This window comes from Ranitomeya imitator, chromosome 1 (genome assembly GCF_032444005.1).
Source record: "Ranitomeya imitator isolate aRanImi1 chromosome 1, aRanImi1.pri, whole genome shotgun sequence".
NCBI classification, from domain to species: Eukaryota; Metazoa; Chordata; class Amphibia; order Anura; family Dendrobatidae; genus Ranitomeya; species Ranitomeya imitator.
The window spans coordinates 1,114,348,156-1,114,360,208 of NC_091282.1; the positions used below are offsets into that span (position 1 = coordinate 1,114,348,156).

At 49.7% G+C, this 12,053-nt stretch overlaps 2 protein-coding genes across 2 annotated transcripts in view; one reads left to right on the forward strand and one right to left on the reverse strand.

Annotated features, from left to right (window-relative positions):
- Positions 1–12,053, reverse strand: part of LOC138656967 (uncharacterized) — an 86,535-nt gene that overhangs the window by 43,900 nt on the left and 30,582 nt on the right. The gene's annotated exons all lie outside the window — the stretch shown is intronic.
- The window catches only part of FRG1 (FSHD region gene 1), a 30,220-nt gene continuing 22,633 nt past the window's right edge, over positions 4,467–12,053 (forward strand). The window contains exons 1-2 of the mRNA XM_069744375.1: positions 4,467–4,568; positions 7,866–7,961. Coding sequence (XP_069600476.1) covers positions 7,900–7,961 — 62 coding nt within the window. The 5' untranslated portion in view covers positions 4,467–4,568; positions 7,866–7,899. The remainder of the gene's footprint in view (positions 4,569–7,865; positions 7,962–12,053) is intronic.

Genomic DNA, 12,053 nt, shown 5'->3' on the forward strand with positions numbered 1-12,053 from the left:
CCCGATTCCGCCGTTCCTAAAAGATACCGCGCGGAGGCATGGAGGCCCGGGTAAGACTGCTGCTGCAGGCTCCCGCCGTCCGGACAGGAACCCAAACTGGAGTGATGAGGGGGACCGCCCCTTTAAATTCTGTAGGTTCCTGTCCGGAAGGTGGGCGGATCCCCTCTCTCGTAGGGGTGCTGTCGTGGCGATAGGAAAATATAATTTTTCTCACACATGACAGTTCAGTCTTTAGAAATAGTATTCAATAAAAATGTTTACCAACCTGAAGATCCTGCCTGTTCAGAAGTGTTTCTTTGGTCATCTTCATCACCGCACTTCTCATGATGTTGCCTCATTCGCGCCACCAGGCCTTGCATCTCTTTGTTGCAGCGTTTGCATTTTGCACGCATGCCTGCCTTACCGATAGGCGAAGGAGCTTCATTAAAATATTCCCAAACTGGGTCTCTTTTACGGCCTGCTGCCATTATAAGGAAAGAATGTAATAAACCTCAGATAGTACACACAAACAGATCCAGACTTGTCTGTCTGTGGCTATGCTGCAGTATTGTGCTCAAAGTTTCACTTTCATTTTCTTGTCTGCTTGCCCTTCCTCCTCCTCACACTTAGATTCACATTCTTCTTGTGTTGGGCAGATCTATTCCACTCCAACAATCAGAAACATATTGTCTCACTTCTTGGACTTGGCACTGAAGGGGTTGATTCTGTATTCATAGGTTTGTAGAACAATAGAATTAAGGTCTTTTTCTCAACTCTGTTCATGTTGTAACATTTTTGCCGTGAAGAAGAGGCTGGGACCTCTGCGGAGTCAAATTCAGTTTTGAGAACTGCGTAAGTAAAGCGAGCGTCTGTGATAATATAGGAGAGAAACTGCCCACTATTCCTACAGAAACCTCTGGAAGAGCATGGCATTGTGAATGTTACACATATACAGCCTTTATTCTACTGAGTTAAACAACTCAGCTTTATCTCATGATGGAAGAACCAGGTAAAATATTTTCCTCAAAAAGCAGTTTATTGAAAAAAATCCGATTTAAATAAAAAAAATCCAATTTAAATAAAAAAAATCCGATTTTTATCCACCCTGCAAGTAACCAAAATAAATGCTCTCAGCGACCTTTGTCACTCTCCCCTGTGCAGACCACCCCCTACGTACAGCCCCAGGACTAACAGCACCCTCTCCCCTGCGCAGACCACCCCCTACGTGCAGCCCCATGAGCAGCACCCTCTCCCCTGTGCAGACCACCCCCTACATGCAGCCCCAGGAGTAACAGCACCCTCTCCCCTGTGCAGACCACCCACGTGGGCATGCATATTCTAGAATACCCGATGCGTTAGAATCTAGTCTAATAATAATTACTATAAAACATTCTCTGAGCAACTGGTTCCTTTTTTATTAGAAACCTTACAAGTAACCAAAATAGGCTGATGTCCTGCAGAAATGCTCTCAGCGACCTTTGTCACACTTAAAAATATATGCCAAATGTCTTTCATCTAGCCCCATTCTGCCATCTTTAGCGTCACAGAAACTGATGGCCCTATAAGAAAATAATCTGTAAAAAAAAAAGTTTTGTCACATGATTTCTACAACGGATGAAGTTGCATGGGCCACAGAGACTGGTAAGCGGCCACAGAGGGCCGGGACACACCGACAGACTGCTGGGACCGAACACACTGCTTGAATCCGGTTTTAATTTCTATTTAAAACAAAAACAAAAAAGCTGCTGTGGACATGAAATACATCGTCAGCGAGGTCGGCATGATTTACTCTGGGTCCAAGGCCTTGATCACACATACGCGAGATACGGCCGAGTCTCGCAGGTGAAAACCCAGCTCTGGCGCCAGCACTCCGGAGTGGAGCGTGCAACCGCACAGCAACACATGGAGCCGCACGTTCCGGAGTGCCGGCGCCAGAGGAGGGATTTCACCTGCGAGACTCGGCCGTATCTCACGTATGTGTGATCCCGGCCTTATGGTGAGGACATTGCTGGAGAACGCTTCCCAACAAATGGCAATGTGTGCACAGAGCCCGATACAGATCCCACCGCAGTCACTTCACTAATGTCACAGCAAGAGTTAGAACTACAGAACTAAGCCTTCTGCCAAGAGATCTCAGTTTTATAAAAGCATCTATAAATACCGTAAGTAACAAAAAGGAGAAAGATATTTATCTCAGGACACCTTCAGAGGTGTAACAGTGAGCGCTACCAATCAATGCATGGAATCCAGTCACATGGAGAGAAGTGACATCACCCCCAGGAGGAGCAGCACCCTCTCCCCTGTGCAGACCACCCCCTACGTGCAGCACCAGGAGGAGCAGCACCCTCTCCCCTGTGCAGACCACCCCCTACGTGCAGCACCAGGAGGAGCAGCACCCTCTCCCCTGTGCAGACCACCCCCTACGTGCTGCACCCTCTCCCGTGCAGACCACCCCCTACGTGCAGCCCCAGGAGAAGCAGCACCCTCTCCCTTGCGCAGACCACCCCTTACGTCCTGCACCAGAAGGAGCAGCACCCTCTCCCCTGTGCAGACCACCCCCTACGTGCAGCCCCAGGAGGAGCAGCACCCTCTCCCCTGTGCAGACCACCCCCTACGTGCAGCCCCATGAGAAGCAGCACCCCCTCCCCTGTGCAGACCACCCCCTACGTGCAGCCCCATGAGAAGCAGCACCCTCTCCCCTGTGCAGACCACCCCCTACGTGCAGCCTCATGAGAAGCAGCACCCACTCCCCGTGCAGACCACCCCCTACGTGCAGCCCCATGAGAAGCAGCACCCTCTCCCCTGTGCAGACCACCCCCTGCGTGCAGCCCCATGAGAAGCAGCACCCACTCCCCTGTGCAGACCACCCCCTACGTGCAGCCCCATGAGAAGCAGCACCCTCTCCCCTGTGCAGACCACCCCCTGCGTGCAGCCCCATGAGAAGCAGCACCCTCTCCCCTGTGCAGACCACCCCCTACGTGCAGCCCATGAGGAGCAGCACCCTTTCCCCTGTGCAGACCACCCCCTACGTGCAGCCCCATGAGAAGCAGCACCCTCTCCCCTGTGCAGACCACCCCCTACGTGCAGCCCCATGAGAAGCAACCTCTCCCCTGTGCAGACCACCCCCTACGTGCAGCCCCATGAGAAGCAGCAACCTCTCCCCTGTGCAGACCACCCCCTACGTGCAGCCCCATGAGGAGCAGCACCCTCTCCACTGTGCAGACCACCCCGTACATGCAGCCCCAGGAGTAACAGCACCCTCTCCCCTGTGCAGACCACCCCCTACATGCAGCCCCAGGAGTAACAGCACCCTCTCCCCTGTGCAGACCACCCCCTACATGCAGCCCCAGAAGTAACAGCACCCTCTCCCCTGTACAGACCACCCCCTACGTGCAGCCCCATGAGAAGCAGCACCCTCTCCCCTGTGCAGTCCACCCCCTACATACAGCCCCAGGAGCAGCACCCTCTCCCCTGTGCAGACCACCCCCTACGTACAGCCCCAGGACTAACAGCATCCTCTCCCCTGTGCAGACCACCCCCTACGTGCAGCCCCATGAGGAGCAGCACCCTCTCCCCTGTGCAGACCACCCCCTACATGCAGCCCCGGGAGTAACAGCACCCTCTCCCCTGTGTGCAGACCACCCCCTACGTGCAGCCCCATGATGAGCAGCACCCTCTCCCCTGTGCAGACCACCCCCTACATGCAGCCCCAGGAGTAACAGCACCCTCTCCCCTGTGCAGACCACCCTCTACATACAGTCCCATGAGGAACAGCACCCTCTCCCCTGTGCAGACCACCCCCTACATACAGTCCCAGGACTAACAGCACCCTCTCCCCTGTGCAGACCACCCTCTACGTGCAGCCCCAGGACTAACAGCACCCTCTCCCCTGTGCAGACCACCCCCTACGTGCAGCCCCATGAGGAGCAGCACCCTCTCCCCTGTGCAGACCACCCCCTACATGCAGCCCCAGGAGTAACAGCACCCTCTCCCCTGTGCAGACCACCCCCTACATGCAGCCCCAGGAGGAGGAGCACCATCTCCCCTGTGCAGACCACCCCCTACATGCAGCCCCAGGAGGAACAGCACCCTCTCCCCTGTACAGACCACCCCCTACATGCAGCCCCAGGACTAACAGCACCCTCTCCCCTGTACAGACCACCCCTACGTAGGGAACATCACTTCCTTCCCCACACAGACAAGCAGCAGACCCACATAAGGAACATCACTGCAAACATGATGATTCTCGTCCCCGCACATCACCAGCCATGCTACATCAACCCCTTTCCTGTTCCACCCTAATAAGCTTCAACATACAAGCAGCAGCCCTCATTTCCTCCCAGTGCAGCCCCCAACACTCAGCCCCGTATAGTAACAGCAGCCACTTTTCAGCTCCTCAGGCCTCACAGAGCCGCGGCTCCACATCTGGCAGCAGCCCCCACAATGCAACGCTGCTTCCTGTTATCAGGTCTGCGGCTGGAGGATGAGACCCCGCCCCTTCCGGTGATGTCATCCGTCACAAGAACAACTCTCGTCAGGACTGGAAAGCTATTATTGTGGTGAGGGAGCAGCAGTTCCGGAAACAACAAGTGAGTGGTGGCCGCACAGTGTGTATAGGGTGTGTGTATATGGGCTGTGTGTGTATATGGGCTGTGTGTGTATGTGGGCTGTGTGTGTATGTGGGCTGTGTGTGTATGTGGGCTGTGTGTGTATGTGGGCTGTGTGTGTATGTGGGCTGTGTGTGTATGTGGGCTGTGTGTGTATGTGGGCTGTGTGTGTATTATAGGCTGTGTGTGTATTATAGGCTGTGTGTGTATTATAGGCTGTGTGTGTATTATAGGCTGTGTGTGTATTATGGGCTGTGTGTGTATTATGGGCTGTGTGTGTATGGGCTGTGTGTGTATTATGGGCTGTGTGTGTATTATGGGCTGTGTGTGTATGGGCTGTGTGTGTATTATAGGCTGTGTGTGTATATGGGCTGTGTGTGTATGTGGGCTGTGTGTGTATTATGGGCTGTGTGTGTATGGGCTGTGTGTGTATTATAGGCTGTGTGTGTATTATGGGCTGTGTGTGTATGGGCTGTGTGTGTATTATAGGCTGTGTGTATGTGGGCTGTGTGTGTATTATAGGCTGTGTGTATGTGGGCTGTGTGTGTATTATAGGCTGTGTGTGTATTATGGGCTGTGTGTGTATTATGTGCTGTGTGTGTATGTGGGCTGTGTGTGTATTATGGGCTGTGTGTGTATATGGGCTGTGTGTGTATGTGGGCTGTGTGTGTATTATGGGCTGTGTGTGTATGTGGGCTGTGTGTGTATTATGGGCTGTGTGTGTATTATGTGCTGTGTGTGTATGTGGGCTGTGTGTGTATTATAGGCTGTGTGTGTGTGTGTGTATGGGCTGTGTGTGTATGGGCTGTGTGTGTATGGGCTGTGTGTGTATGGGCTGTGTGTGTATTATGTGCTGTGTGTGTATGTGGGCTGTGTGTATATTATAGGCTGTGTGTGTGTGTATATGGGCTGTGTGTGTATTATAGGCTGTGTGTGTGTGTTTGTTTATGGATTGTGTGTGTATGGGCTGCGTGTGTGTGTATATATACTAGATGGTGGCTCGATTCTAACGCATCGGGTATCCTAGAATATGCATGTCCACATAGTATGTTGCCCAGTCACGTAGTATATTACCCAGCCACGTAATATATTGCCCAGCCACGTAGTATATTGCACAGCCCACGTAGTATATTGCACAGCCCACGTAGTATATTGCCCAGCCCCGTAGTATATTGCCCAGCCCCGTAGTATATTGCCCAGCCCCGTAGTATATTGCCCAGCCCCGTAGTATATTGCCCAGCCCCGTAGTATATTGCCCAGCCCCGTAGTATATTGCCCAGCCCCGTAGTATATTGCCCAGCCCCGTAGTATATTGCCCAGCCCCGTAGTATATTGCGCAGCCACGTAGTATATTGCCCAGTCACGTAGTATATTGCGCAGCCACGTAGTATATTGCCCAGTCACCTAGTATATTCCCCAGTCACGTAGTATACAGCTCAGAGCCACGTAGTATATTGCCCAGCTACGTAGTATATTGCCCAGCCCCGTAGTATATTGCCCAGCCCCGTAGTATATTGCCCAGCCCCGTAGTATATTGCCCAGCCCCGTAGTATATTGCCCAGCCCCGTAGTATATTGCCCAGCCCCGTAGTATATTGCCCAGCCCCGTAGTATATTGCGCAGCCACGTAGTATATTGCCCAGTCACGTAGTATATTGCGCAGCCACGTAGTATATTGCCCAGTCACCTAGTATATTCCCCAGTCACGTAGTATATTGCCCAGCCACGTAGTATATTGCGCAGCCACGTAGTATATTGCCCAGTCACCTAGTATATTCCCCAGTCACGTAGTATACAGCTCAGAGCCACGTAGTATATTGCCCAGCTACGTAGTATATTGCCCAGCCAGGTTTGTCACAGTTTAAAAAATAAAAAATAAACATATACTCACCTTTCCGAGGGCCCCTTATAGTCCACGGCAGCTTCCGGTCCCAGGGTTGGTATGAGAGCAGGACCTGTGATGACGTCGCGGTCACATGACCGTGACGTCATGGCAGGTCTTTGTAGCGCAGGAGCGCAGGGCCTGTGATAACGTCACGGTCACATGACCATACCATCTTTGCCACCGGAACCTGCAACGGAAGATGGCGGCCGGCGCGAGCGACTACGGAAAGTGAGGATAGCAGTTTTTTTTTATTATTATTTTTAACATTACATTTTTTACTATTGATGCCGCATAGGCAGCGTCAATAGTAAAAAGTTGGGGACACACAGGGTTAATAGCAGCGGTAACAGAGTGCGTTACCCGCGGCATGTGCCCGTCGCTGATTGGTCGCGGCATCCATGACAGGCAGCTGGCGAGACCAATCAGCGAATGAATATCCGTGACAGACAGACAGAAGGACAGACCCTTAGGCTGTGTGCACACGATGCAGATTTGGTGCAGAAAAATCTGCTGCAGTTCTGCACTAAATCTGCATCTCCTGGCAGAATCTGCAGGTGCGTTTTTTATGCGTTTTTGATGCGTTTTTGATGCGTTTTTTGAGCACAAATCTGCACAAAAAACGCATAAAAAACGCACCTGCAGATTTCTATTATGGAGGGGTGCAGAAACGCTGCAGAACTGCACAAAAGAAGTGACAGGCACTTCTTTGAAATCTGCAGCGTTTCTGCGCAGATTTTTCTGCACCATGTGCACAGCTTTTTTTTTCACATTGATTTACATTGTACTGTGATCACAGTGCAGTTAGTTTAAGGGTATGTGCACACGATGCAGATTTAGTGCAGAACTGCAGCAGAAACGCTGCAGAACTGCACTGTGATCACAGTACAATGTAAATCAATGTGAAAAAAAAAAAGCTGTGCACATGGTGCAGAAAAATCTGCGCAGAAACGCTGCAGATTTCAAAGAAGTGCCTGTCACTTCTTTTGTGCAGTTCTGCAGCGTTTCTGCACCCCTCCATAATAGAAATCTGCAGGTGCGTTTTTTATGCGTTTTTTGTGCAGATTTGTGCTCAAAAAACGCATCAAAAACGCACCTGCAGATTCTGCCAGGAGATGCAGATTTAGTGCAGAACTGCAGCAGATTTTTCTGCACCAAATCTGCATCGTGTGCACACAGCCTTAGACAATTATATAGTATATATATACGGTATATAGATAGATATGCTGTGTGTGTATGGGCTGTGAGTGTCGTGTATAGCGTATATTTGGTTATGTATACACTGTGTACGCTGCATGTAAGTGTGTTGGAGCAAATCTTGAGCCTTTGTATTTGTGCCTCATTTGCTAGATACTATTATGTGTAGCTATATTGAATTGTTGTTGTTTTCTCCACCAGTTGTGATATAATAGCTGCCGTCAGTTTTGTCACCATGGCTGAATACTCTCGTGTAAAGTCCACCAAGCTGGTGCTGAAGGGAATGAAGAATAAAGGGTAAGAAGCTGTGGAAGTTAATTCTGTATAGTTATCGGGGTATATTAAAATTAAATTGTCATTTCATAGACAAACTTTATAGTGCTCAACGAGGGGGTGGAACTGTTTGCAGGACTCTGGTCAAGCCGCCATGTCACTATTCTGTGACTGCAGCCGCCCCTACCCTAGAAAAACAAACAGTACATACTTACATTCCGGTGTCTGTCCCCCGGCGTCAGCTTCCCGCACTGACTGTGAGCGCCAGCCGGCCGTAAAGCAGAGCACAGCGGTGATGTCACCGCTGTGCTCTGCTTTACGGCCGGCTGGCGCTGACACAGTGCAGGGAAGCGAACGCCGGGGGACAGACACCGGAATGTAAGTATGTACTGTTTGTTTTTTTTTACTTTTACAACGGTAACCAGGGTAAACATCGGGTTACTAAGCGCCGCCCTGCGCTTAGTAACCCGATGTTTACCCTGCTTACCCGAGGACTTCGGCATCGTTGGTCGCTGGAGAGCTGTCTGTGTGACAGCTCTCCAGCGACCACACAATGACCTAAACAGCGACGCTGCAGCGATCGGCATCGTTGTCTATATCGCTGCAGCGTTGCTAAATGAGACGGTACCCTTAGTCCTGGAAATGTCACTCTAGTGCCAGCAACAAGTAATCTTAAAGTAATATTTAGCTCTTTCAAAGACAATTCCAGACAGACCTTTAGCTAATCGGTCTGTTACTGAGAAATTTGTGTTTTCACTTCTTAAAGAGGACCGGTCAGCAGGAATATCCGTGTTTACACTAAAGGTATGGGCAGAATTGTGCGGTCATGCTGATTTAATACATACCTTTAGTGTAAAAATGTGCAGCCTGGTTTTCATTAAATCGTCATGATGGGGCGAGACTGTGAGTGGGGTCATCGTCTCAGAGGGCTCAGCTATGGCCCCTCCGGAGCCTCTGTTGCATTCATCGTCTTGGGTCATTTAAAATTTTGGGTTGGTGTCACCTTAGCTGTGGGTAGCGCTCTCCCAGCTTCAGCTGCTGTCGATCTTCATGAAAATGGCTTTGGTGCATGTGCAGATCAAGCTCAGTGACAACCCGAGATTTCATTCTGCGCATGCGTCATTTTCCTGAAAATTGCTGGAGGTCAATCTACGCATGTGCCAGCGCCATTTTCATGAAGACCAATACCAGCTGTATCTGCGAGAGTGTCGCCCACATCTAGGATTTTGGCAGCCCTAAATTTAAATACCCAAGATTTTGAATGCAACAGAGACAGCAGAGGGGCCATGACTGAGCCCTCTGAGGCAAAGACACTACTCACATTCCCGCCTCAAGCACGAAGCACTGAGGCAACCGAATTTATCATGATGATTTAATGAAAACCAGGCTGCATATTTTTACACTAAAGGTTTTGTATCAAATCAGCATGACCGCGCCATTCTGCCCATACCTTTAGTTTAATATGTACACTGCTCAAAAAAAATAAAAGCAACACTAAAATCCCACATCCTAGATATCTCTGAATGAAATATTTCAGTTGCAAATCTTTATTCATTACATAGTGGAATGTGTTGAGAACAATAAAACATAAAAATGATCAATGTAAATCAAAATGAATATCCCATGGAGGTCTGGATTTCGAATGATGCTCAAAATCAAAGTGGAAAATGAAGTTACAGGCTGATCCAACTTCAGTGGAAATGCCTCAAGAGAAGGAAATGATGCTCAGTAGTGTGTGTTGCCTCCATGTGCCTGTATGATGTCCCTACAAAACCTGGGCATGCTCCTGATGAGGCGGCGGATGGTCTCCTGAGGGATCTCCTCCTAGACCTGGACTAAAGAATCCGCCAACTCCTGGACAGTCTGTGGTGCAACGTGACATTGGTGGATGGTGTGAGACATGATGTCCCAGATGTGTTCAATCAGATTCAGGTCTGGGGAACGGATGGGCCAGTCCATAGCTTCAATGCCTTCATCTTCAGGAACTGCTAACACACTCCAGCCACATGAGGTCTTAGGAGGAACCTAGGGCCAACCGCACCAGCATATAGTCTCACAAGGGGTCTGAGTATCTCGTCTCGGTACCTAATGGCAGTCAGGCTACCTCTGGCGAGAACATGGAGGACAGTGCGGCCATCCAAAGAAATGCCACCTCACACCATTACTGACCCACTGCCAAACCGGTCATGCTGAAGGATGTTGCAGGCAGCAGATTGCTCTTCACTGCATTTCCAGACTCTCTCACGTCTGTCACATATGCTCAGTGTGAACCTGCTTTCATCTGTGAAGAGCACAGGGCGCCAGTGGCGAATTTGCCAATCCTGGTGTTCTGTGGCAAGTGCCAATCGTCCTGCACGATGTTTGGCTGTGAGCACAACCCCCCATCTGTGGAGTCTGTTTCTAACCGTTTGTGCAGACACATGGACATTTGTGGCCTGCTGGAGGTCATTTTTCAGAGCTCTAGCAGTGCCCCGCCTGTTCCTCTTTGCACAAAGGCTGAGGTAGCAGTCCTGCTGCTGGGTTGTTGCCCTCCTATGGCCCCCTCCACCTCTCCTGGTGTACTGGCCTGTCTCCTGATAGCGCCAACAGCCACTTGACACCATGCTGACAGAGACAGCAAACCTTCTTGCCATAGCTCGCATTGATGTGCCATCCTGGATGAGCTGCACTACCTGAGCCACTTGTGTGAGTTGTAAAGTCCGTCTCATGCTACCACAAGTGTGAAAGCACAAACAACATTCAAAAGTGACCAAAACATCAGCCAGAAAGCATTGGTACTGAGATGTGCCTGTGGACCCCACCTGCAGAACCACTCCTTTATTGAGTGTGTCTTGATAATTGCCAATAATTTCCATCTGTTGTCTAGCCCATTTGCACAACAGCATGTGAAATTGATTGTCAAACAGTGTTGCTTCCTAAGTGGACAGTTTGATTTCACAGAAGTTTGATTTACTTGGAGTTATATTCTGTTGTTTGTGTTCTCTGTTATATTCTGTTGTTTGTGTTCTCTTTATTTTTTTGAGCAGTATATATATATATTGTATACATATTTCTTAGTGCTCGCAGTGTATATTCCTCCTGACAGGTTCCCTTTAAGGCTATGTGCACATGTCCGGAATTGCCACGAAAATTTCCATGGCAATTCCGGAACTCCATGCCGCGGAATTGGCATGCGTTTTCCCACTAAAAACTAGCGTTTTCCAAGTGATCTGTAGCGTCGCTTGGAAAACTGATTGACAGGTTGGTCACACTTATCAAACATAGAAAATCGTGATATTCTCACCTTCCGGCGTCCCTCGCAGCGTTCCCGCTCCTCGCAATGCTCCCGTTCCCAGTAATGCCTCGCGGCAATGACCCCAGATGACGTAGCTTCCTCACGAGACCGCTACGTCATCACAGGTTATTGCCGCAAAGCATCACTGGGAACGGGAGCATCGCGAGGAGCAGGAACGCTGGGAGGGACGCCTTAAGGTGAGAATATCACGATTTATTATTTTAATTCTTTTTTTTTTAACAATTATATGGTTCCCAGGGCCTGGAGGAGAGTCTCCTCTCCTCCACCCTGGGTACCAACCACACATGATCCGCTTACCTCCCACATGGTCGGCATAGCCACATGCGGGAAGTTAGCTGATCAATGCATTCCTATGTGTGCAGAATTCCTGTGATTCCGCACAAAGAATGAACATGCTCCGTTTTTTTCTGGAATGCATTCTAATAATATGATGCTTAATGTATGCGTGTTTTTTTTCCGCAAAAAAAACTTGAAAAATCCTGAACGTGTGCACATAGCCTAAGCCACTGTCCTTCTCAGTTCTGATCCCCCCCAAAAAAGGGTGGGGGTGGGGGGGTTAAAGAAGGGGCCTGCCCCTGAAATGTTGCCCATCCCCTATGCATGATGTCTCTATGAAAGGCTGCTTACTCCTTGAATTTTCTTCGGATGGTCCTAGGACTTACTGGTAAGACCAGCTCTGGAGGTTATTCTATGCAGCAATTATTGGCCTTGTATCCATGCAATTATCCATGAAGTAGATTTTCTTGTACTAATACAATCTTGTTGGAATACTTACTACAAGTAAATAATTTCCTGCTTTGAAAACTAATCAGACGCGTGTC